Raw genomic sequence first — 25237 nt, forward strand, 5'->3', positions numbered from 1 at the left:
CCTGGCCCGATCTCAGAGGCACGTCGGTTCTAGCCCCAGCGGGTGCTGGTTTCCAGCGGTTAGCACAGCAGACTGGCGCCCCCGGCTCCTGGGACTGTTTGTGCCCCTCGCTGATTCCTGCTCGGGCTCCCGGGATGCCCTCATGCCAGCTGGGAGCAGCCGGGGCTGAGATGCGCCAGGGGAGCGACGTGCACACGCTGCAGGGGCACTGGCATGGTGCACGCCCCGTGCTGGAGGCCGCTGGGCGGCGTGGGGGAGGATCCCGGCGTGAGGGCGATTCCCCGGTGCAGGGGGCTTTGTGTGTCTGATCGCGCCCGATATACTGACCCCTGCTGCCCTGAGGACACCCCGGGGCAGGAGGGCAAAGGCCAGTCGCGGCTCCGGGCACCCAGGAAGCCTGCAGTCCGGTGCCTCTCTGCTTCAGGAAGCGTGGTGTTGCTCGCGTTGTCTGTCTGTCTTTGGGCTGGATCCCGCCGGGGGTCGCCCTCTGAAGCCTCGAAGGGGACGCCCACACTGCGCAGACAAAGCCGCGATGCCGACGGAACCTCCGGCTCGGTGCTGCAGGTTTTTCTTTGCCGTGTGGCGGTCGGCGAGGGGGAGCGAGTCGGGTGTGTGGGAGGTAGGACAGCCCGGCGGCTGCCCGGCCCCCTGATGCTCTGCAGGTCCGTGCAGAGCCCCCTTCTGGATTCACTGCGGGATTCAGGCAGGCCGTCGCCTGGTGGAATCCCAGCATCCCGGCAGTGTCCGCCTGATGGCCATGCGCTGCTTGGATCCCGTCCGCGCTGCAGCCAGCAGCCGGCCGACCCGTGCTAGCGGGATTTGAGCTAGCGGTGTGGAGGTAACGGCTCTGGCAGAGCCTCGGGCTAGCCACCCGAGCCCGGACGCGGGGAGTCGGCTGCAGTGTAGACACAGCCGGAGGGAGTGAGTTTGGACTGGGAGGAAGCCCGGCGAGCGGCGTTTTCTCCGCAGGGAGCTCCCAGAGGCTGAGCTGTCGGGAGCCACAGACTATTAATAAGAATGGGCGCAAACTCCTTGGGCGCGTGGAGCTGCGGGCTCAGGACTAGCGAGTGTCGCCCCGGCGGTCGCTCTGCATTGAAAAGGCATTTCTCACGGAGAAAGGTGGCGCTCTCGGCTGTCACTCGCGGCGGGTGCTTGGACAGAAGGATCGGGAGCAGAAAGGTCTCCCAGGGAGACCACTGAGGGCTTGACCGATCCGGCTCCCCTTGCAAGGGAACTTTCCCACAAACGGGGACCAAGGAAGGCGGTCGCGGCCGTGATGTTCAGCATTGCCCTACCTGCTGCCCCTGAAGCCCACGGTAAAACTGCCCTTGACGTCTTCGGCCAAACACAGTCCTCTGGAAACTCCCCCAGGCCCCCCTCCGCGTACAGCCCCTGGGGGGGAATGAGGCCTCCCTCAGTGACAGCTGATCAAACCATTGCAAAGGTGATGTGCAGCGTGCAGGCCGGGTCTCCTTTGCTCTCGTTCAGGATGATATTTTCCAGTGCGGTGGCTCTGGGGATGTGGGGTGGCTAAGGGATGCCTTTAAAGGGGCTGATCCTCCCGAAAATGTCCCAGCAGGGTGTGCGTGTGTGCAGCCAAGCAGGAACCCCCACCCTAAAAATTGTCCTAGGTAGGTCCTAAAGCCAGGCCTCTCCAGTGTGCGGTACAGGTTGGCTCCTTGGCCAGACCTACCAAGGGCTTCCCACTGTGTGTCCTCTTAGGGACTCCCAGTAGGTGGCGCTCTTCTCTCGGAGTCAGTACTGAACCAATGTGGTGGCAGGATCCCAAACTCCTCCTGCAGGTTCACCCTGGTACAGGATCCTTCGTCGTTTCATGTCCTAAGCCGTTGTGTGCCGGGCATTGTTTTAAACCGCTGCCACGCTCCACCCCAGCCGCAGCTGCATTTCCGCAGGGGGTGTAGCGACTCTTGGCTCTCTAGGGCCGGAGCCTCAGCTGTGTCCACCGGCATCGCTCCGAGAAGGAGCCAGCCAAGGAACTGGTCTGTGGTTTGCGCAGGGTTGTGGGGCCCTCCGTGAGGTCAGATTTTACTCCTCGAGAGAGATGAGCATTTAAACGACTCGTTGCTGACGGCTGGAGATCCTAAAACAAATGAGGTGTGAACGCGCGGAGGGGGGGTTTGGAAACCCCACTCTGTTTTTCAGCTGAGGTCATGAAGTCACCCAACAAACAGGCTGCGGATGGGATTCATGAGACTGGGGATCGTGTGTAAATAGACGCTTCCTGCCTTGAGAACTCAAACATTTCCTCTGACGGCCAAGCCAAGGCAAACGCTGGCTGCTCACGCAGCCTTGCTTGTTAGGTAGCAAACGTGTCCTGCTGGTGGTACAGACCTGGCCTCTGCTCGGTGGACACTAGCCCCCGTCCGGTACAGAGGTGCTGGGCTGGACTCCAGAGGGCCAGCACAGGGGCTTGGAGCACACACCGTTCTGTGCAACTGGCGTGGCTGAGACCAGAGAAACTCATGACATTCATTGATCCATGTGAGTTTCACCTGGAAATATATCAGGAAAAAAAGAGGGGAGGTTTTCAACGCCCCTTCCTCTCATCTGGCCTACAATAGCTACAGGGCACTGAGAGATGGACGTAACCCTTCGGAAGCCGGCTGGATCTTAGATACAAGGCACATGCAAATGGCTGCGGAGGTGGGTTGTTGGCCTGCAGGAGGCGCTAGCATGAGTGGGTTTCCCATAGCGGTGACCTGGGGAAAGGATGTGCGAGAGCAAGGTCCCATGGCCGGAAAGGCTCAGTGATCTCTGCTCTCCACGTGGCCCACCTCAGTGCTGACCAGCAGACAGGACGCAGCTTGGCTGGAGTAGATTTGTTGCCAAGAAGGCTAACGGCATATTGGGCTGCATTAGTAGGAGTGTTGCCGGCAGATCGAGGGACGTGATCATTCCCCTCTATTCGGCACCAGTGAGGCCACATCTGGAGTATTGTGTCCAGTCTTGGGCCCCCCACTACAGAAGGGATGTGGACAAATTGGAGAGTCCAGCGGAGGGCAATGAAAATGATTAGGGGGCTGGGGCAGTTGACTTACGAGGAGAGGCTGAGGGGACTGGGGTTATTTAGTCTGCAGAAGAGAAGAATGAGGGGGGATTTGATAGCTGCCTACAACTACCTGAAAGGGGGTTCCAAAGAGGATGGATCTAGACTGTTCTTAGTGGTACCAGATGACAGAACAAGGAGTAATGGTCTCAAGTTGCGGTGAGGGAGGTCTAGGTTGGATATTAGGAAAAACTTTATCACTAGTAGGGTGATGAAGCACTGGAATGGGTTCCCTAGGGAGGTGGTGGAATCTCCTTCCTTAGAGGTTTTTAAGGTCAGGCTTGACAAAGCCCTGGCTGGGATGATTAGTTGGGGATTGGCCCTGTTTTGAGCAGGGGGTTGGACTAGATACCTCCTGAGGTCCCTTCCAACCCTGATATTCTGTGATTCGCAGCAGGAGCAAGGGACGCGCTCCCAGGCTGGCTGTGGGTGCTGTGTGGCTAGGGGGTGGGAGGGGGTTGCAGCTGTGCTGAGGAAGGGTAGGAGAGGGGTCAGGAGTTTGGGGAGGGGTGGGGTGCTTTATAGGATGGGAGGGAAGATGGAGGAGCAGAGGTGAAGTGTACAGAGTCCAGGGAAGGGCTGACAGAGGACAGGTTTTCCTGACCTGGATACATTTTGGAGACTTTGAAATGGTTTCCCGCCCTAAATTGGCCTAAAAGGCAAAACCTCCGAAATGTCCAAGCCCCGACTAGCCCGTCTGCTAGTGATTTGCTGGGCGGGAGGGGAGCAGGTGTTAGCTCTGAGATCTGTGTGGTCAGAGACACGGTTCCCTGTGCTGCTGTTTGTTTCACTCTCCGATGAACCCCCACGATGGTAACTTTGCTCTTCTCTCCCTTTTCTTTAGGAATCCACAAAATCCTCCAAAAGTGCCCAGCCGCGACGCAGACCTTCCAGGTACAACCCCTGGGATCGCCCCCACCACCATGCCCTGGGCAGAGACTTCTTCCCCGGCGAGGAGAGTCGCCCTGGCCTCATTCCCTCCCCTGCAGCGCGAGAGCCGTGTGGACAGGGCTTGTTACTGTTCGATCAACTCAGTCTCGTGTTTAAAAACAGAATCTGGCACTCGGCCTCCTCCTGCCCATGTCTGGTGCCGTGGTTTGTGACCGTGGCAGTATCATAGAATCTCAGGGTCGGAAGGGACCTCAGGAGGGATCTAGTCCCACCCCCTGCTCAAAGCAGGGCCAATCCCCAACTAAATCACCCCAGCCAGGGCTTTGTCAAGCCTGACCTTAAACACCTCTAAGGAAGGAAAATGGAAGCCCGAAGTCTGAGGTTATAACCCGGTGCCAGCGCAGGGTAACGCTGTGTAAACAAGTGAAGAATTTCTTCCCCTTGTGCTGGTGGTTCATTCGCGGATTGCTCCTCCGATTAACCAGAGCTCTCACACGGTGCTAGGGGGCGCTGTGCTGCCTGGGGGGATATCCCAACAGGGGGCGCTCTCCCCTCCAAATGGTTCCCGCGGGACTGAGCTGCGGGAGGAGGACCAGAATTTCCCCCTTTTCCCAGCAAGACTAAGCCCAGCCCTCGCCCCCTTCCTTCGAATGCTCCAGGCCGATCACCATCCTGGCGTCTCTCCGCTGTGTACTTCAGCCCCTGTCCTGTAGTGCGCGGAGCTCCTTCAGCTTCCCGTGAAGGCAGTGGGAAGGAGGGATGCTCAGCGCCTGGCAGGGTGGGGCCCGTTTCTGGGGTCCTTTTGGGCTCACCCATACCTCAGGTGCCCCTTTCTTCATCTCCTCTGTCTCCACGGGACGCCTGTGGTCTCCAACCCTCACCCCCTGCTTAGAAACGCTGTGCACCCTTTGGGGGGGCACCTCTGCATCCTTGCAGGGCAGAGCATCGCTCCCCAGGTGGGTGTGGGCTGCCTTGGCAACTGTCTCCCTCAGGCTTATCTAGGACCCCACAGCCTGTTTGCTTGGTCCGTGGCCGGATGCCAGGAGAGAGAGAGGCCCGTTGAGTGCGTTCCCGCCAGGCTTCTCTTGGCTCCCGGAGATACGGATCTGGTTGCCAAGAGGCAACAATGGGAGAATGTAACGAATGGCGCTTGGAGATGGAGATGGGGATGGTCTGGACAAGGCGGGGCCTGGGTCAGCACAGGAAGGATCTCCTCACCCGTGGGGCCTTGTAGGCCGCTCACCGCTACCTACCGGCGAGTGTCGGGCTGGGTGGTTGGGAGGGTTGGCTCTGGACGCAGTTTCCAGGAGCCGGGCTGGCTCTGCTGCTTCCTGCTATGGTCAGTGGCCATTTGGACCGCTGCACTCAGAGCCACCAGCTGCACCGAGAGCACGCGGCTGGGTGCAGAGGCTGGCATGGCAGTTGGTCCCGTCTCTGCGCCAGTGTAGCTGGTGTCCAGAGTAGGGGGTGGGCACCCCCACACCTAAACTCCATGGCTAGAGCTGCCATGGGAGTCCCGACGTGTCCTCCCTCGCTCCAGCCACTCGACCTCCCCGTGTCCGTACCTTGCCCAGCCCATCCGTGGATCAGGGATGATGATAATTAGCGCACGGGTCTTAATGCCCTACCCGCTTTGCAGTCGGCGGGCGAAGGAGGGTGCTGCGGGAACGCCACCTTGTTCGGGTTCCAGATCTCTAGACCTTCGCCCTGCTGGGCCCTGAGCTGGCTGCTTCTTGTTGGCCCAGGAGCATGAGCGTGGCCCAGACCATGGAGGACACCTGCGAGCTGGACCTGGTGTACATCACCGAGCGGATCATCGCCGTCTCCTACCCCAGCTCGGCCGAGGAGCAGAACTTCCGCAGCAACCTCAAGGAGGTGGCCCAGATGCTCAAGTCCAAGCATGGAGATAACTACCTGGTAAGAGACACCGCCCCGCTCCCCATCGGCGGGTGGCCGGCTGGAGGGCTGGGGAGGAGTGTCGGGCAGGGTGTGGAACTGACTGTGGGAGAGGACGCTGTAGGGGCTGGGATCCTGGATTCCTGGGGTTGCCAAGCCGTCCACCTCCCTGCAGCGTGGGGGAGGTCCTGGCACCATGTTCCAGCATCAGACGGGGACTCGGGAATCTCAGGAGGGTGTGAAATGGATGCCCAGATTCTGAGATCGATACATTCATGGTCACGAGGGTCCATTAAGAATATAAGAACGGCCATTCTGCATCAGACCAACGGCCCATCTAGCCAGGATCCTGTCTCTGACAGTAGCCACTGCCAGGTGCTTCAGAGGGAGGGAACAGAACAGGGCAATTAGCGAGTGACCCACCCCTGTCATCCAGTCCCAGTGTCTGACAGTCAGAGGTTTAGGGACACCCAGACCATGGGGTTGTGTCCCCGATCATCTTGGCTAGTAACCACTGATGGACCCATCCTCCGTGAACTTATCTCATTCTTTTTTGAACCCAGTTATGTTTTTGGCCTTCACAACATCCCCTGGCAAGGAGTTCCACAGGTTGTCTGTGTGTTGTGTGAAGAAATACTTCCTTATGATTGTTTTAAACCTGCTGCCTATTAATTTCATCAGGTGATCCCTGGTTCTTGTGTTACGTGAAGGGGTAAATGACACTTCCCTAGTCACTTTCTCCACACCAGTCATGATTTTATAGACCGCTACCATATCCCCCCTAAGTTGTCTCTTTTCTAAGATGGACAGGCCTAGTCTTTTTAATCTCTCCTCATACGGAAGCTGTTCCATCCCCCTAATCATTTTTGTTGCCCTTCCAAATCCTACCTTTTCCAATTTGAATGTATCTTTTTTGAGATGGGGCAACCAGAACTGCATGCAGCATTCAAGGTGTGGGTGTACCACGGATTTAGATAGTGACATTCTGATATTTTCTATCTTATTATCTATCCCTTTTCTAATGGTTCCTAACATTGTTCGCTTTTTTGACTGCCGCTGCACATTGAGTGGATGTTTTCAGAGAACTCTCCACAATGACTCTCAGATCTCTCTCTTGAGTGGTAACAGCTAATTTAGACCCCATCATTTTATATGTGTAGTTGGGATTATGTTTTCCAGTGTGCATCACTTTGCATTTATCAACGCTGAATTTCATCTGCCATTTTCTTGCCCAGTCACCCAGTTTCATGAAATCCGTTTGTAACTCTTCACAATCTGCTTTGGACTTAACTGTCCTGAGTAATTTCGTATCATCTGCCAACTTTGCCACCTCACTCTTGGCCCCCTTTTCCAGATCATTTATGAGTATGTGGAGCAGCACAGGTCCCAGTACAGACCCTCGGGGCACCCCGCTGTTTGCCTCTTTCCATTGTGAAAACGGAGCGTTCTGATCATGCAGTCCAGGGGGTCTCTGCCTGCTCTCATAGAGGGATCCTGCTCCCGTCCAGCTGGGACGTGCCTCCCATTTTGGCAGAGGGAAGGGCGGGGTTGTCACATCACCTGTTTGTGAGCCCAGGCTCTAGTCTGAGCTCTGGTTGATGCCCCAGATCTAATCCGATCCCCTGGGTCATGCCGGCTGTGGCGTGCACCCAGCCATCCAGCTGCGCGGTCGTTCTTGCGGCAGTCACTCAGGGTCGTGCATTGACTGCGACAGCCCTGTTCACCTCTGCCTGCCCACCAGAGAGACCCTGGAGCTGGGCAACGGTCCCCACCTCCTCTCTGACGCAGGAGCAGAGGTTCCCCTGTAGCTCTGTGCACCCGGTCACATCGTCGGCTGCGTGATGCCCCGGGCCAGGCAGCCAGAACGCTGGCAGCCGCTTGGCTGAGCTCCAGGGGGCGGTGGCGATGGCTCTGCAGGCGCTGCTCCCCGCTGCGGGTCAGACCCAGCCCCGGGGTCTGTGCGGTGTGGCTGGGGGGCGCTGGGACCGGGTCTGGGTCTGGGGCTGTGCGGTGTGGCTGGGGGGCGCTGGGACCGGGGCTGGGTCTGGGGCTGTGCGGTGTGGCTGGGGGGCGCTGGGACCGGGGCTGGGTCTGGGGCTGGGGCTGTGCGGTGTGGCTGGGGGGCGCTGGGCCCGGGGCTGGGTCTGGGGCTGGGGCGGTGCGGTGTGGCTGGGGGGCGCTGGGACCGGGGCTGGGTCTGGGGCTGTGCGGTGTGGCTGGGGGGCGCTGGGACCAGGGCTGGGGCTGGGTCTGGGGCTGTGCGGTGTGGCTGGGGGGCGCTGGGACCGGGGCTGGGTCTGGGGCTGTGTGGCTGGGGGGCGCTGGGTCTGGGTCTGTGCGGTGTGGCTGGGGGGCGCTGGGACCGGGGCTGGGTCTGGGGCTGGGGCTGTGCGGTGTGGCTGGGGGGCGCTGGGACCGGGGCTGGGGCTGGGGCTGGGGCTGTGCGGTGTGGCGGGGGGGCGCTGGGGCAGGGGCTGGGACTGGGGCGCAGGGTCTGGGTCTGTGCGGTGTGGCTGGGGGGCGCTGGGACCGGGGCTGGGTCTGGGGCTGGGGCTGTGCGGTGTGGCTGGGGGGCGCTGGGACCGGGGCTGGGGCTGGGGCTGTGCGGTGTGGCTGGGGGGCGCTGGGACCGGGGCTGGGGCTGGGTCTGGGGCTGTGCGGTGTGGCTGGGGGGCGCTGGGACCAGGGCTGGGGCTGGGTCTGGGGCTGTGCGGTGTGGCTGGGGGGCGCTGGGACCGGGGCTGGGTCTGGGTCTGGGGCTGTGCGGTGTGGCTGGGGGGCGCTGGGACAGGGGCTGGGGCTGGGGCTGTGCGGTGTGGCTGGGGGGCGCAGGGTCTGGGTCTGTGCGGTGTGGCTGGGGGGCGCTGGGACCGGGGCTGGGTCTGGGTCTGTGCGGTGTGGCTGGGGGGCGCTGGGACCGGGGCTGGGTCTGGGGCTGTGCGGTGTGGCTGGGGGGCGCTGGGACCGGGGCTGGGTCTGGGTCTGTGCGGTGTGGCTGGGGTGCGCTGGGACCGGGCTGGGTCTGGGTCTGTGCGGTGTGGCTGGGGGGCGCAGGGTCTGGGTCTGTGCGGTGTGGCTGGGGGGCGCTGGGACCGGGGCTGGGTCTGGGGCTGGGGCTGTGCGGTGTGGCTGGGGGGCGCTGGGACAGGGGCTGGGTCTGGGGCTGGGGCTTTGCGGTGTGGCTGGGGGGCGCTGGGACCGGGGCTGGGGCTGGGGCTGTGTGGCTGGGGGGCGCTGGGTCTGGGTCTGTGCGGTGTGGCTGGGGGGCGCTGGGACCGGGGCTGGGTCTGGGGCTGTGCGGTGTGGCTGGGGGGCGCAGGGGCTGGGTCTGTGCAGTGTGGCTGGGGGGCGCTGGGACCGGGGCTGGGTCTGGGGCTGTGCGGTGTGGCCGGGGGGCGCTGGGTCTGGGGCTGTGTGGTGTGGCTGGGGGGCGCTGGGTCTGGGGCTGTGCGGTGTGGCTGGGGGGTGCCGTCCCTGGGGCCGTCCCTGGGGCTGTCGCTGGGGCCGGGGCCGTCCCTGCTCCACCGTTGCTCGTCTTCTGACCCTTTTCTCTCCTTCTCTCCGAAGCTTTTCAACCTGTCCGAGCGCAGACAGGACGTCAGCAAGCTGCACTGCAGGGTAAGGGCGCCCGGCGTGGGGGTGCTCTGGGCGCCATTGGGGGCTGGGGGAAGGGAGGTCTCTGCCCCAGGAGGGGAGCGGGAGTCGGGCGGGGGGGGGCCGAGCCCTGCGGGGGCTGGGTGTGCCGCCTGGCACGCTGTTGTGCCCCCCGGGGGCACAGGTCACGAGGCAGGAGTGTTCCCACCCAGAAGCAATGAGTTTGGCAGGTCCCTGCCCAGCGCCCCACGTCACCAGAGCCCCGTCCCGGACAGCCCCGGAGGGGAGGCCAAGGGACGTGGAAATGGAGCAGCCCTCTGAGCCCCACAGGGGGTCCCCCAAGGCAGGGGAGGCCCTGGCAGGGGTGGGGCGGTGAGGCCTGCCCCTCTCTGGTGCCCAGAGAGCTCCCTTCCCCCTCCCCCAGCCCCAGAACCGAACGGGGGCCCTGGCTAAATGAACATCTCTGCAGTGACGAACCCCAGGTCACTGGCGCCCCCGCGGGCGTGACGGGGGCTACAGAAGTGCCAGGGAATCCCGACGCCGGCCAGACCCGCTGGCGAGGAACGGCCCCTCCTGGCAGCCCCGTGCGAGCCGGGCTCCTCTCGGCCTGCAGCGTCGCGGGCACAGTTCTCCGGGGTGTCTCGGCTCTGGGGAGGCATCTTGTGACTCCCCAGCCGAGCCCGGGGGCTGCCGGCTGCGATGGGCCCGGCCCTGATCCCAGCGAGTCTTTGGAAGCTGGTGGAGCGACTCTGGCTGGGATCAGCGTGAGGCCTGGACTCCAGCACCCCAGGGTGCGTCGGGGGCTGCTAGTGGGGAAAGGGGCTGCGGCCAGCCCCTTGGAGCCCCCGCTGGCTGAGTGTTCCTGAGCCCCGTGGATGTGTTTCCTTTGTCCGCGAATCCCATGCTGCTCCCGCTGTCTCTGGCAGCCGCACGGGCTGTGCAAGGACTGGGAGCCAGGCACGCGCCGGGATCTTCCCGCCTGCCCCCCAGCGCCGGTCCTGCAGACCCAGCTAGCCCGCCGCAAGCCCCGTCGGTGTGCCAGGCGCCGGCGGGAGCAGTCGATAGCGCCGGGGCAGCGGGAACGGATGGGCCTGGGGGTCGTCTCCGGGGAGCAGAGAAACCAGCCCAGCCAGGAGTCGCCTGGGTCTCTGCAGCTGGGTAGCACCAAGGAGGAGGGGAAAGTCGGGTGGGCCGGGGCTCGGGGGTGGGCTCCGGCCCCTTTCACCTCCTGCCTCAGTGGGCCAGATCCGGAGGCGGCTGTCGGCAGCGGATTGCCGTATTGCTGCCTCAGATTGGCTCCCTCTGTGGTCAGTCTGAGCAGGCAGCCAAGGCCTGGGCCGTGCTCCCTTACCAACGGGCCTACCCGCTGGGCCGAACGGGAGGCAGGGCCCCCCAGCCCTGCCCTCGGGGGAGACCCTGCCCCCCGCCTTACGGGAGCTGGCAGGGTGGGGCCCCGGGTTTGTGGGTGGCTCCAGCCCCTGCCCCCGGCGCTACCAATCAGTCAGGGGGCACACGGCCCCTCCCATGGTGCCACACGGCCCCTCCCATGGTGCCATGCCTGTGCAAAGCAGGGATGCAGGCCAGGCTGGCACTGGGCACAATTAACCCCTTCCCACCCAGGTACCACACAGCCCACCCCTCCTCCCCCCAGGTCGGGGTTCAGCACTTCCCATGGCTGGCTTCATGCCCTCCCTCCGTCGCCGTCCCACGTGTGCCCCTCCCCTCAGGCTGGGGGGCAGGTGAGGCCAGCCAGTGCAGCCGGGTGGGGCGTTGCCATGGGCTTGATGGCAGCACACCAGTTTAGCCCAGGGCCCTGGGCAGCTGGCCTGGCGCCCTCCCCTTCCTGCTGGGTACCAGCTGTGGGCAAGGCCCCCCCGGTGGAGATACCTCAAGGCAAAGACCTGCTCTGCCCCTGGAAGGGAGTCTCCTGCACCTCCCAACCAGCGGCCGCCTGAGTGGGTCTGCACACGCTGGGTCCCGCCCGGGCAGGTTACCCGGCAGGCGGCAGCGCCCGTGAGGCCAGGCTGGCATGAGGAGCCCTGGGCATCTACGGCAACCGGTAACCAAAAGCCCCAGAGGGGGGGAGCCTTCATCTCCTCCAGCCTCCTCCTCCCCCCTGTCTCTGCCCGTCCCAGGTGCTGGATTTCGGGTGGCCCGACCTGCACACGCCTGCCCTGGAGAAGATCTGCAGCATCTGCAAGGCCATGGACACGTGGCTGACCGCCGAGCCCCACAACGTGGTCGTGCTCCACAACAAGGTGAGCGAGAGCGCCCCCCGGGGGGCAGGGCCTGTTCGCCAATGGCCTGGGCTGGGCGGCCCCGCTCCCGGCGGGGGAGAGACGCAGGGGGATGGTGTCTCGGGGGGCAGGGCACAGGGACACATGGGGGAGCAGCTGGGAGGGGGAGCATGGCCCGGGGGAGATGAGGAGCGCCTGGAACACTTCCTGGGAGGGCTGAACTGGGGAGAGATGGGGCACAGGGGCAGGGGCAGGTCCGTGGCCCGTTAACATCACGGACTCAAAGGAACGAGTGCCACGGCCAGCCCCGTGCCCCCCTGGGAAGCCCCACCCGGCCTTCAGCGCCAGCAGAGACTGAGTCGGGATCCCACGTGTCATCCCCGTCGGCATTCCCAGCTCCAGCTGAACGGAGCCCGGCCCTCCCGGCGGGATCAGATTTGTGCTCAGCGTATGTCTGAGTCACTGCCCAGCGCAACGAGCCTGAAACTCCTGGGTTCCCTGGGTCCTTGGGGTCAGACCCTGCCACGGTCACCTCCGGTGTCAGATCCTACCCCACCCCCTTGTGTGTGCGCTAGTTGCCTTTGACCCACCCCAGAGGTGGCTGCAGTTCAGTGGTGCTGTACGTCTAGAGCTGGCAAGGTGCTTTGGGAGGAAAAAGGTACAGATGAGATGTCACAGAAAGAGAAATTTAACCCACAACTTTTCACCCGCCGCTGAAATGCAGCCACCTCTGGGGTGGGACGTGGCAGCTGTTTAACAGCACCCAGAGCAGATTTCCCAGGTCCCGCAAATCAGGAGGACAAACGGGTCCTTTTGCCACCAGTCAAAGGCGAATCCATCCCTAGCGGGTGATGTAAACGCACAGACGTGGGCTCGTTTCACATTCCAGCCACCCCAAGGGAGTTCACCCAGCCCAGCCCCTTCTAGCCCAGGATCTGTGCTCTCCATCTCTGGAGCCTCCAAAGGGTCACGTTTGTCCTTGTGTCCAGCCCCCACCCCCCCGGCAAAGACCCTCGCTCTGACCTGCCTTGCAGCCGGGACAGATGTAGCGACCCCGAAGCCTCGGCTTGGCCGGCAGGAACAGCAGCTCCTCTAGTGCTCAAGGCCCGATCCCGTGGGCCTGACCCTGCAGTCTCGCTTGTCCGGGCCAGCTGAGGGCCTCAATAAAGCCACCGCAGTCACAGGCAGAACATACGCGACTCGTGCTGGAGAGGGCTCCCGGGAACCTCCTCTCTAAGAGCAGACGTGCACCACAGGCTGCAGCCTCTGGAGGGCGACATGGTCACCGGCGGCCGAGAGTGGCCCTGGCACAGTTTAGCCACTCGTGAGGTTAACTTGAGCCCACACACGTTAGTGGGTCCCAGAGACAGCCCGTGCCTCCTGGTAGTGGGGGGCGGGGCGACGGCACAACCCTGGAGCCGTTTGAGTCACGCCCCCCTGCCCGGCAGCGCCCCCCTCCCGGAAAGCAGCCACCCCTCCCAGCTGTTCCTCCTGCCTCGGGCGCAGCCCGTGTGACCGAGCAATCCGGGGAGGGGGACGTTCAACCCTACGTGCCCGGCCCCCCACTCGTCACCTCTGGCCTAGGTGATACGGGAGTGTTTGAACACGCAGGCAGTCAGGCATGACAACACGCTCCGTGTGCGTGATACAGAATCAGGAACGCAAATCCAGGCACAACCATCCCACCGCTGTACAAAGCTTCTGCAGGGTGTTCTTCATCTGGCTGGCCAAATCCGAGATCCCAGCACCGATGCCTCCAGCGCCTCCCTTCCCTGGCGCATCGCTCTGGGCGCTCCAGGCTGGAAATATTGTGAACGTTTTGCTGGCTGCTGAAATGCAGCCACCTCTGGGGTGGATCGTGGCGGCTGGTGACCGCGCCAGCAATGCAGCACTCCGGGCCGCTCTAAAGCCTGTTGAAATCAAGGGGAGTCTTTGCATTCAGTGAGCGTCGAACCAGGCCCTGCGCGAAGGACCTGCCGCTGGCTGGCGGACTCTGGGATGTCTCTGGATGCCCCCTGGGATGCCCAACCCCCCTCTTTGTTCTGGTCTCTCGCAGGGAAACCGAGGCCGGATGGGAGTCGTGGTGGCCGCCTACATGCACTACAGCAACATTTCAGCCAGGTGAGAGGAGCCTGGCGTGCGTGGGGGGGGGGGCACCCCAGGCGTCTCCTCCGGACCCTCTCCCCAAAGCCGTAGTGCCTCCGTGGAGATAACCAGCCCGGGACCCGCCTTTCGGAGCCTGGTTCAGGAGGATGCCGCTTCCCCTTCCCAGCAGCGGTGATGGTGCCTTTGGCCCGGCCCAGCCCCCCGTTCTGGGCTGGGGTCTGGGCACTGGTGCCCACCCCCTCTTCCTCCTGGGGGGGGACCATTGGCAGCTTCTCGGCTCCTGGCATCTCCCTGGCCCGGCCCGGGGGGACCGTCCGCTCGAACCAGCCGCCTGCGAGGGCAGCGGACGGGACAGACGAGGAGGGAGAAGAGGAGACCACCTCCTGGGGGGCAGGATAGGTAGGGGGCTGCAAATGGGATACAGGACCCTTGGCCTCCAGACTAGCAAACCCAACCCAGCCCGGTGAGAGGAGAGGAGGGTCCCACTCCCCCAGCCGTCCCAGCGCCCTGCTTGGCAGCAGGGAAAGGTGCCAGGGGCTGACGGCCCCTGGGTTGGGGGCACGATGGGGGGGGGGTCGGGGGATGCTGCAGGACTGCAGCCTGCAGGGCTCCTGGGGCTGGGCATCGTGGGCTGGGCCCAGAGGGGGCTGCAGTGGCCATTCCAGGTCTGTCGATCCAACCGGCTCCGGTTTGTGTCTGTAAATCCGGGGGCAGTTGGAGCTGGTGCGTCCCTGTGAGACAGCAACCGGGACCCGGGCAGCGCGTGTGGGGGGTGAGCTCTGGAGCCAGGGCAGGCGAAGGGTGGGGCTGGCTGGGACGGGGAGAGGCGCTCTGGGCAAACACCCCCCTTCCCTCCATGACGCTGCCAGGGCACCTCAGCCCTGACCCACCGCACCCCCTCCTCGTCCGGGCTTGGGGTACCCTCAGTCCCGACCTGCCCTGGGGTCTCCCCCAGCTCTGCTGGGGCCTCTCACTCCCGACCCGCAGCCCCTGCTAGCCCAGCCCTGGGCTCCCCCCCCAGCTCTGCCGGTGCCCCTCACTCCCGACCCACAGCCCCTGCTATCCCCACCCTGGGCTCCTCCACAGCTCTGCCGGTGCCCCTCACTCCCGACCCGCAGCCCCTGCTAGCCCAGCCCTGGGCTTCCCCCCAGCTCTGTCGGTGCCTCTCACTCCCGACCCGCAGCCCCTGCTAGCCCAGCTCTGCCGGTGCCCCTCACTCCCAACCCGCAGCCCCTGCTATCCCCACCCTGGGGTCCGTCCCCCCCACCAGCTCTGCCGGTGCCCCTCACTCCAGACCCGCAGCCCCCTGCTATCCCTGCCCTGGGCTCCCCCCCCCAGCTCTGCCGGTGCCCCTCACTCCCGACCCACAGCCCTTGCTAGCCCAGCCCTGCCCCCCAGCTCTGCTGGTGCCCCTCACTCCCAACCCACAGCCCCTGCTATCCCCACCCTGGGGTGTCCCCCCCCAACCAGCTCTGCTGGTGCCCCTCACTCCCGACCCGCAGCCCCCTGCTGTCCCAGCCCTGGGCTCCCCCCACACAGCTCTGCTGATGCTAACTCAATCCCTACCTGCAGCCCCTGCTAGTCCAGTCCCATCCTTGGTGCCAGCACAGCTCTGCCCAGGCCCCCCAGCTGGGACCCAGAGCAGCTCCGTGTGGCCCTGCCAATGCACGTCACCGCTGACCCCCAAACAAGCCCTGAGGGACCTCTACTGGCTCAGATCAAACCCGAAGGGCCTCGAAATGGCCCCAGTGGGCCCTCCGGCACCTGCTGTTTATAAAGGTGTCGGGGCCGCGCCCTCGGCCTGGCTGCCGCCCGGAGCCCACCCCGCCCCGCCCCTCTGACCGCGTGCCCCTTCCCCCCGCAGCGCGGACCAGGCCCTCGACAGGTTTGCCATGAAGAGGTTCTACGAGGACAAGGTGCTGCCGGTCGGGCAGCCCTCGCAGAAGAGGTGAGTCCTGCGGCTCCTCCCTCCCCCGCGGCCAGTAGGGCGACCAGACGTCCCCGTTTGATAGGGACAGTCCTGGTTTTGGGTCTTTTTCTTATATAGGCTCCTATTACCCCTCACCCCAGTCCCGATTGTTCACATTTGCTGTCTGGGCACCCTAGCAGCCAGAGCTGGGAGCACTAGCCTGGCCCCTGGGCGCTTTGCTTGGGCCTTTGCTGATGGAAATAAAGGTGGCGACTGAGCCGGTGTCTGGTCGGGCGTGTGGTGCCCGGACATGGTGTGTGGGGGCCATGGATTCGGGTGGGAGAAGGTGCCCCCTGGTGGCAGGACTCGGTGTGCCTGGTGTGGGGTGCATCAAGTTGGGAGGGGGAGAGGCCCTCCCTGGCCCCCGGCTGCAGGTTAGAGGGCTGGGAAGCAGGGGCAGGCTGCCTGGCCTAGATCCAGAAACTGGGCCCCTTCTGGCTCTGAATCTGCTCCGGACCCCGACCACAGGCAGGGGCCTTGGCCTCAGGGGCTGGATCCCCCCTGCCTGGCGGGCTGGGTTGGAGGTTCTGGGTCGGCTCTGTCCTTGCTTTAAAGGGAATATCCAGACCCCAAACGAGAGCGAGGCGCTGAGGCAGGGGGTGTGGGGGGCTGGGAGGAGGGGCTGGCCCTTTGTTTGTACCCTGGCTCCTGCACTCAGCCAGGATCTCAGGGTGGGGCTTTGCGTTCCCGCAGCCGCGGTGCCCAGGGGAACCTCTCCTGACACGGGCTTGGGGACGACCAGCCTGGCCTGCCACGCGCCCTCCGCTCTGGGTATGGGGCATGTTCGCATATCAAGTTGTCTGCAGGGCATTATCCATATCAAGGGACACAGGGGCTGAGGCAGCAGTTCGAGTGACCCCCACCCCCTTGCACAGGCCCCGTTTGCACCGGCTCGGGATCGGGCCCCGTCTACCAAGCGGGAGTTGAGCTCTGTCAGTGGCTGCGGCTGGTCTGGGGTTTCCTGGGCCGCGCCCTGTCAGGTCGGCCCCTGGCATTGTTCCTGCCAACATCCGGCCGGCGCGATCGGGGACGCGGTAAGGGCCCTGCGACTTCCGCTTCCCGGGCGTGCCACGAGTGCTTCAATAGAGGAGCCGGCTGCCCATCAGATTACACGGGCCGGTTAAAGCCACCGGGCCAGCGCTGCCACCCGCCCCAGTACCCAGTGGCTTCTGCCTTGAACCAAGCAGGGACCAGGCGCTGCCCGGTCGTCTCGGACGGGGCCTGGAGCCGGCTGCTGCAGAGGATGGTGCAAGGCGCCCCCCGGTGGACAATTATGGAACAACCCCTGAGGGAACTGCCCTCCGAACTACCCTGGGCCATGCGGGCTCAGAAGCCCAGGCCAAGTGGCACTGCCCCCTCCTGTCCTGAAAGGGACCCGGCCCTGGGTGCGAGTTCCTGCCAGGGCTGGAATTCAGCCCTGCCTCCGAGGGCTGGTCGATGGCAGGAGGTGAGAGCAGGCAGGGGCAGGGCCTGCTCCCATGCAGGGAGCCAGGATGCTGGGCCTGGGGCAACTGGCTGGTATCGAAGTGACAACCGCCCTCCGGGAAGGATGCCCCTGCTTGGCCCAGCTGGTGCAGGTCAGATGAATGGGGCAGTGCTGCACCCCGGCCTCCCTGTTGGGGGGAAGGAGCCTGCAGGACTCCCCGATATCAAACGTGCATTCCCCTCTGCTCCACTAGGTGGCACCAGAGGCCTCCCGCTGCCCAGGCCGCTGGCCCAGTTCATTCCTTCAAGGCGCTGGAGCTGCTGAATTGCAGCCAGAGGGAGGTTTTCCCTGGTGCCGCAGGGAGATCCGTAGAACCAGAGGGAGATTTCGAGCCCGTCTCCTCTGCCTCCAGCTTTGCACCCCTGGGCTTTCCCTCGCTCTCATGCCCTCGCACCCTGGCCTAGAAACCAGAGCAGCCCCTGGGCAGGTGTGAACATGGATCGGAATCCAGATTGGTCTGGCTGGTGGGAGAAATCCAACCCCAGCTCCACACCTTGGGATCCGCACAGGGCAGGCGCCGGTGCCTGGGCGCCCAGAACACCCAGCTGCTCACTGGGACTGAGGGTTTGGGTGGAGGGCCACTTCCTCCGAGGGATAAGGTGAAAGCAACAGGAGTTTGGTGCCTACATATCTTTGAGGATCTGGGCTGAGATGGTCCGCGGAGGAAGCTTACGTTGCAGTTTGAAAGCTTGTGGGTTTCATGGTGTTCTCGCTCTCTCGATTTCCGCCTGTCCATCCTGGCACTCTTAGCCGAGCAGTTCTTCCCCAGTTTGGGTTACTGCGTCATGTCATGAGTGGCCCCGCTCCTGGAACGCCTGTGAGAACGGGTCCTCGTTAGGTTTATCACATCGCTTGGGACTCTGAGCCATATCTAGTGTGAGCTGTGTGTGAGGGAAGGAGTTCTGCTCAGCGAGCTTCCCTGGGCACAAGAACGTACCCCAGCAAGCCTGCACCGTCTCCCCGGCTAGCTGGTCTGTGCGTACGCAGGTCAGCAGCAGCAGGTGACGCTGACGCGGCAAGTCAAGATTGGATCCTATTGGAGGCTTGGAGGAGATGACCCATTCAGTGGACTAAGGCCCAGCTTTGAACTGCTAACAGCCTAGAAGGAGTTCTCCTTTGGCCACTCAGACATTTCAGGCCAGGCTGTTCCACTTTGGAGAATTCAGTAGGGACACCTGGTCCCAACAGCCTCATGTTTTGTCAGTGTTGGGTAGGTCGCGAGGGCCAGCTGGACTGGGGGTGACCAGAACTGCACACAGCATTCAAGGTGCGGGTGTATCATGGATTTGGACAGTGGCATTACGATATCGTCTATCTTATTATCAGAGGGGTAGCTGTGTTAGTCTGTATCCACAAAAACAACGAGGAGTCCTTGTGGCACCTTAAAGACTAACAGATTTATTTGGGCAGAAGCTTTCGTGGGTAAAAACGCCACTTCTTCAGATGTATGGAGCGAAAATCACAGTGCATATTCATAAATGATCTGGAAGAAGGGGGAAACAGTGAAGTGGCAAAGTTTGCAGACGATACAAAACTACTTAAGATAGTGAAAGCCAAAGCTGACTGTGAAGCGTTACAAAGGGATCTCACCAAACTGCGGGAGTGGGCAAGAAAATGGCAGATGAAAGTCAGTGATGAGAAATGTAAAGTAACGAACACTGGAAAACATAATCCCAGTGATACATACAAAATGATGGGGTCTAAATTGGTTGTAACTGCTCAAGAAAGATCTTGGCGCCATTGTGGATGATTCTCTGAAAACATCCACCCAATCTGCCGCGACAGTCCAAAAAGTGAAGAGAATGTCAGGAACCATTAGGAATGGGATTGAGAATAAGACAGATGCAGGCAAGTTCCAGGTCAGGGCCGATACCACGGATCAGAGTCTGAGTCAGGTTACAGGGTCGGGGTTAAGAGGTGACATCCAAATCAAGGTGAGGCCAAAGCCAGGCGTTCAAGAACCGAGCAGGAATGGCGGTGGCAGCTACAGGAGAGGTGCGCTGTTGTCTGGACGCTTCCAGGAATGCTCCTTGGGTTTATTTATATAGGGCAGGGAGCCAATCAGCAGCCACGAGGCTGCTGCCTGTCAGAGCCCTTGAGGTGGGACTTCCTGGGGTGTGTCCCCTCAGCGGGTTGTGGGTAGTGTAACATGAGCTGGTTATGGAGACGTCTGCTGCTTGGCAGCTTTGAAGGCCCAGGTTTGAGACCCCCTTGGGCCTTCTAGCCAGGCCTGAAACCCTCCTTCCTATTTCTGCTCAGCCGGCGCCTTTGAGGCTCAGCCTGGGTCCCATGGCGTCAGCTGCCAGGGTGTCTCCTTTGGAGCAAAGGATTCTGGGGCACATTTGGATCGCAGGCAGCTGAGCCGAAGGGTTGGGTTACGGACGGGTAGGGCTACTGAGCGGGGTGCCCGGGTGGAAGGAAAGGAGCAGAGGGAATAGGGGGCAGGTGCAGTGAGGAGGCCAAAGCAGCATGAACGGGCCGCGCACAGACACCGCTAACCTCCTGAGCCCACGCTGCTTTCTGCCCCAGGTATGTCCATTACTTCAGCGGCCTGCTGTCCGGCACCATCAAAATGAACAACAAGCCCTTGTTCCTGCACCACGTCATCATGCACGGGATCCCCAACTTCGAGTCCAAAGGGGGTAAGTGTCCCCCGGCTCCGGCACGGGAGGGCTGTTCGCTGCCCCGCAACGCGACTCGACTTTCCAGGAGCACAGAAGCTGCCTGAGGGGTAGGGGACCTGGGGGTGGGTAAACCCCCCAGCATTTCCGAAAGGTTGGGTACATGCAAGTGGGACCAGCTGCTGTGTGGGAGCCAGGGGCTGCCGTGGGCAGCTTCCTGCTGGCCGGGTTTGCAGCCGCTGTGCCTTTAACAATGGGGGCTGGAGGGGCTGCTTTGGTGGGGTGTCCGTTCCCTCCAAGGACCATGTGCCCGTCTCGTTAGTGCCCTGTCCCTGGCATTAGTGGCTGCTATCGACGCCCTGTCAGCAGGGCGTGCCTGGGCCTCGGCCGTGTCTCTCCCCTCGCTAGGTAGGGTGGCGGCTTTTCCAAAGGCTAAAGCGGGACACATGCAGGAGCCCCAAAGCTCCACCCCCTGCTCTTCCTTCCCCCCAAGGCCAGAAGCTGGAGCCGGGCCATGGTATGAGGTGCCCAGGGAGCCCCGGACTCTCCGCCTGCCCTGGTGGGGGTCTGGGGCGCCTGAGAGCAGCCCCGCCCCGTGCCCTGGCCCCCTGGGGTGCGCCACCCAGAGCAGGTGGAGGGAAGGGCGATCACCTAGTCACTACCCACCGTGCAGCTCCGCTGGGGATGGCAGTGGTGAGAGCCCTAGTGTAGACAGAGCTTCTGCGCCAACAGCTCGTAGATCTGCTGCATGGCCGTGTCTGGCAGATTCCAGAATGGAGCCACAGTCGGGCTTATTGTGGGAACTCAGCGGTGGCCCTGACTCTGGGGGTGGGGGCTTGCTGGCCCCCCGCCACACCGCCGCCAAGCAGGGGGGTTACCATCCTCCGGGTCACCAGCCCGGAAGCTGCCTGGGCCTCCCCTCTGCTGTCATCAGCAGGGGCTGGAGCACCCCTGGCTGGTGCACTGAGTTCTCTTCACTGCTAGTTGCCAGGGACCCTGGACCCCAAGGGCTGGCCGCTGGGCCGGGGCCGCCTGCCGCGTCTCATGTAGGTCTGCCAGGAGGAAGGGCGGACAATGTAGAGGGGCCTCTCTGCTGCCACGTCTGTTGTCCAGGCCTGGGGAGGGCGCTGGGAGAAGCAGGCAGGCTACTGAAAGGTCCCCAGCCCCCTGGCCCCCTCTTTGTTTTCCTTCCCACTGACTAATCCCCTTGGCTAACGAATGCTCCTTCTCTCCATTTCTGATCGGCCTCTTCTAGGTTGCCGGCCCTTCCTGAAGATCTACCAGGCCATGCAGCCGGTGTACACGTCCGGGATCTAGTAAATATCACCCCTCTCTTGGGTTCCTCTCTCTCCCCCCAGGCCCTTACGTCCGGTGCCCGTGACTGTCTCCTGTCCCAGAGATGGTCCCGGGTGACCCAATGGGCCTTCTGCACCTCGGACTGCGACGAGCTCGGGTGCTGGTGTGAAACGCGGCGGGGTCCTGTCAGGGAAGGGGAGAGTTCGGAGTAGAAACAAGCTGCACTTTGCGCTTATGGTTCATGTTGGCCACACAGAGTCTGGTTCCCTCTGGCACGTTGTTCCCAGCCTGTTCCGAGCACTAGGCTGAGGCAGGGTGACCAGAGGGCAAGTGTGAAAAATCGGACAGGGGTGGGGGGGTGGGGGGGGTAATAGGAGCCTGTATAAGAAACAGACCCCACAATTGGGACTGTCCCTGTAAAATCGGGACGTCTGGTCACCCTAGGCTGAGCTCTCGGGCATTGCAGGAGGTGACTGTCCCTTCCCTCCCGTCTGTCCTCACTCGAAGTTGCTGTGGAGTTTGCACTGCTCCGGGTCGGGCCAGGCATGGGCAGCCGGTGAAGCTTCCCCTTGGCAGGGGGCTGAGACCTCGGTCGGAGCTCTGGGGCAGGGGCAGATGGGCTGAGAGCTCTGAGGCCGGAGCCCCTACCCCATTCCGCCCCTACCCCGTGGCCCTGCCCCTGTTCTGCCTTCACTCCACCCCTTCCCCCCTGAGACCTCGCCCCACCCCGTACCCCTCCCCCCATGGCCCCGGGACCGGAAAAGCTCTGTGTCACCGCGGCGGCCCCGGGGCCGTGGTGGGGGGAGATTTTTCCAGGGGTCCCAAATCCGCCATTGTCCTTCCCACCCCACAGCGGCGTGAGGTTAGGGGAGGCTTAGCCTCCCCCTGCCTCCACTATGCGCCACCCATGAGGCCGGGCCAGGAGAAATCTTCCCTGGCAAGCTCCAGACCTGCTCCGGACACATGCCCCCGACACGCGGCTGACCTGCTCCGAAGGATCCCGGCGGCGCTGGCGGATCAGCGCATCTGACCTAAAAACTGCCCTCCCCTTGCGGTGTGCTTGGAGACGTCGTTCCGTTCTCCACGGGCCCTCTCCCCACGAAGCAGCGGGGACGCCACTGGCTGGGCTCCGCCGGAGGATCGTTTTGTAGTGGCTTTTCGTCGCCCGCCCTCCCTGATGCAGGGGGGCAGTGATCAGGCAGTGCAGCAGGAGCTTTGAGCAGCTCGGCAGCCGTCTGTCTGGGAGGGCGGGGAGCCCTTCCTTCCTTAGCAGGCCTGGCGCTCTTACCCTGGTGCCCAGAGAGCAGGGGCACGTGCTTTCTCCTCCGGCCGGGAGATCTGCACTTGTTTGTCCTTTGCCATAGCACCTCGTGGGAAGTTTCCTGGCTGGCTCCAGGGCCCGGGTGACGGGCCGCCCCTGCCCCAGGGCGTGCGAGCGAGGCCCAGTCGAATGGGAGACGGGGAAGTTCCCGCCTGTGCGGCCAGGCAGCACAAGGCCCTGAGGGCTCGGTGGGGGACTTCGGTGGCGCACGCTGGTGGATCCTCCCGTAAGGGGGGGAGGGGAAGCCCAGAGCTCTGGTCGCCAGGGCAGCTGCCGTGCGGGGACACGGGCAGGGGCTGGGAAGCAGGGATGTAACATCATTCGTGCTTGTTGGGGATCTCAGAGCACTTTGTGCGTCTCCCAACCCCTTGGGCTGAGGAATGGGGCTGGGCGTGTCGCGAACGGGCTCCCTCCTGGCATCTCCCTCCCCGCCTCCCAGGACAGCAGATCTGGGCAGGAGTGGGGGGGTGCGGAGCACAAGCATAGACCGGCACCCACCTGCTACCTCCAGCCACTCAACGCCACATCGAGGCTGGGGCAAAGGTGGGGTCAGCTCCCAGCCCGGCTCCCCCAGCCCCACCTTCCGACCCTCTCCCCATTGAGCTGTCTCGCTCGGCGCCCGCCTGGCCCCAGCGCTGATGTGTGCAGCGGGGAGTGGACAGTCTGGTTTCCATGCGCTAATTTGAAGCTAGGCGGTGGGGTGGGGTGGGGTGTGTGTGCCCTGGTGGACACCCTGGGTATGTCTACACTGCGCTCCAAGCCTGGGCTCTCACTCAGGTTTGAACCCAAGCCCCTCTTCCGTCCACACCCGTGTCAGGCTGGCTCAGGTCAGCAGGCACTGAGGACCTGGGTCTTAGGACCTTGCTAGCGGGGTGGGTCAGAGTGTGAGTCCGGCTGCGACTTGGGTCCAGTCGCTGCCATTTTGCAGTGTGGCCCCAGCTCCAGCTGCAGACCCGTCCGAAGGCCGGTGGAGTTAGCACGGCAGTGAGACCTGGGGCCAGCAGTTGTAAATCCAGCTCTACAAGGCAGTGTGGACACTCCAGTGCAGGCGTTGGAACCACCGAGTCCACAATTCCGGGTCCCCCCGACGCCGGTTTGCAAAGCAGTGTAGACGCAGCCTCTGCGAACACCGTCACAGACAAACGCTTGTCTCTTTTTGTCCCTTGTCCCCTAGGCCTGCCTGGCTGCACCCCCCTCACCCTAATATGTGACCTACCCATACAGGACACGCGTGTTTCTAACCTGGCCTCATGCCACCTCTTCAGTGAAATTTACCACCGCCCCAGTCGTACCTTTCAGCTTTTACTAGCCTGTCTATGGGAAGCTGCTGATAAACCCCAAGTTTCTCTCACCCATGAAAGCTGAGCCCCCCCAGGCCAACGAGTGACGAAACCACTTGGATTAACTCCCATGGGCCATCACATCCACTGGGCGGGCTGGTGGGGGGCGAGGGAGGAGATTGCTGAACGAAGGAGGTGGAAGTGACTGGCCCAGAGCCCCATAGATAGTTAGGGGCAGAGCTGTGGGGTGCTATGTACCCTGGGTCGTATCCTGCTCAAACCATTAGACTAAGGAGTTGTTTCTCGTAGGACCTATACAAAAACGACCGCTGTCCCTGGCCTGATACTTGTGAGCTGGGCTGACACGGTCAGCAATTCTGGCGCGCCGATGGGGCACGGGCACAACCCCAGCTGGGCTGATTTTGAGGCCCATTCCCAGCTCAGGGATGCAGGAATTCCCCTGGGAATGTGGGGGCTGAGTGACTAGCCCACAGAAATTCCTGCTGGTCCGAGCCGGCCGTGCCAGGAGCTGCTGCTCTCAGCCACCGTTGTGAGGAGCGGGGTGAACCAGGCCTCTCTGCCCCCCCCATTCAAGCCCCGAGTCCTCACCCCAGGCCCCCAACCAGCATTGGGGTTTCCGTGGCTTTTTCCCCACCGTCCCTGTTGGTTTGGGGAATTTCTCTGCCCCTCCTGGGTCCGTCCCTGGGTGAAGAGCCCAGCAGCTGGGCTGCACCTGACGGGGGTGTAGCAGGGAGCACACTGGGTGGTGCCGCAGGGGCCTGGGGTCTGTTCCTCTCTCATTTCCCCACCTGCCTATTTCGCCCGTGAGCTCTTCGGGGAGGGACTGGCCCTGGCTGTGTATCTCTGCAGCCCCCCATCCCGGGTGGCGCCTCCAGGCGCCGCTGAAATGGATACAAAGACAGTGATCATTTTCCTGGCCTGGGGGGCAGCTGGAAACAGCAGAAAGTACGTGATGGGGCCTTTTCTCATGGCATTTCCAGCCAGGCCTCGGGCGAGCTGGGGAAAGCACCCGCCTCGCTAGGGTTTCTCTCCAAGCCCACTGGAGATTGCCTGCCCCGTGGCTGACGGAGCCCTTGGGATCCTGCGCCCAGACTGAGTTATTTCCTTCTCTTCACAGCAACGTGCAAGGAGACAGCCAGACCAGCATCTGCATCACCATCGAGCCCGGACTGCTCCTGAAGGGAGATATCCTGGTAAGAGGCCGATGTGGCCGTTCGAGTTTTAATAGCAGCCTGCCCTGCACCTCCCGTCTAATGGGGAAGGTGGGCCCACTGGGGATAGCCTGGGAGAGGCAGGAGGGGGCTGCCGGGGGGAAGGTGGAGGATAGTCCGCATGGGTAGGGAGACCCCAGCTCGATCCCTGTGCGAGGCTGAGCCCTAGGGGGAGCGGCCAGAGCCCACCCCGCTGTTCTGCAGGTGATGGGGAAGGGTTCCCAGCTTTGCATCTTGGTGC

The 25237-nt window shown here is 63.0% G+C and overlaps 1 protein-coding gene across 11 annotated transcripts in view; it reads left to right on the plus strand.

Annotated features, from left to right (window-relative positions):
• The window catches only part of TNS1 (tensin 1), a 267429-nt gene that overhangs the window by 132206 nt on the left and 109986 nt on the right, over positions 1 to 25237 (plus strand). For 10 of the 11 annotated variants that reach the window (XM_045031936.1, XM_045031937.1, XM_045031938.1 and 7 more), the window contains 9 exons: positions 3912 to 3961; positions 5704 to 5875; positions 9422 to 9472; positions 11584 to 11706; positions 13742 to 13806; positions 15656 to 15739; positions 19776 to 19888; positions 21123 to 21183; positions 24903 to 24978. In XM_045031936.1, the coding sequence (XP_044887871.1) occupies positions 3912 to 3961; positions 5704 to 5875; positions 9422 to 9472; positions 11584 to 11706; positions 13742 to 13806; positions 15656 to 15739; positions 19776 to 19888; positions 21123 to 21183; positions 24903 to 24978 (795 nt within the window). Of the gene's footprint in view, positions 1 to 3911; positions 3962 to 5703; positions 5876 to 9421; positions 9473 to 11583; positions 11707 to 13741; positions 13807 to 15655; positions 15740 to 18773; positions 19692 to 19733; positions 19889 to 21122; positions 21184 to 24902; positions 24979 to 25237 lie in introns of those variants that run through there. The other variant, XM_045031946.1, reaches the window with a different exon arrangement.

The sequence above is a fragment of the Mauremys mutica genome, chromosome 10 (assembly GCF_020497125.1).
Source record: "Mauremys mutica isolate MM-2020 ecotype Southern chromosome 10, ASM2049712v1, whole genome shotgun sequence".
Classification (NCBI taxonomy): Eukaryota; Metazoa; Chordata; order Testudines; family Geoemydidae; genus Mauremys; species Mauremys mutica.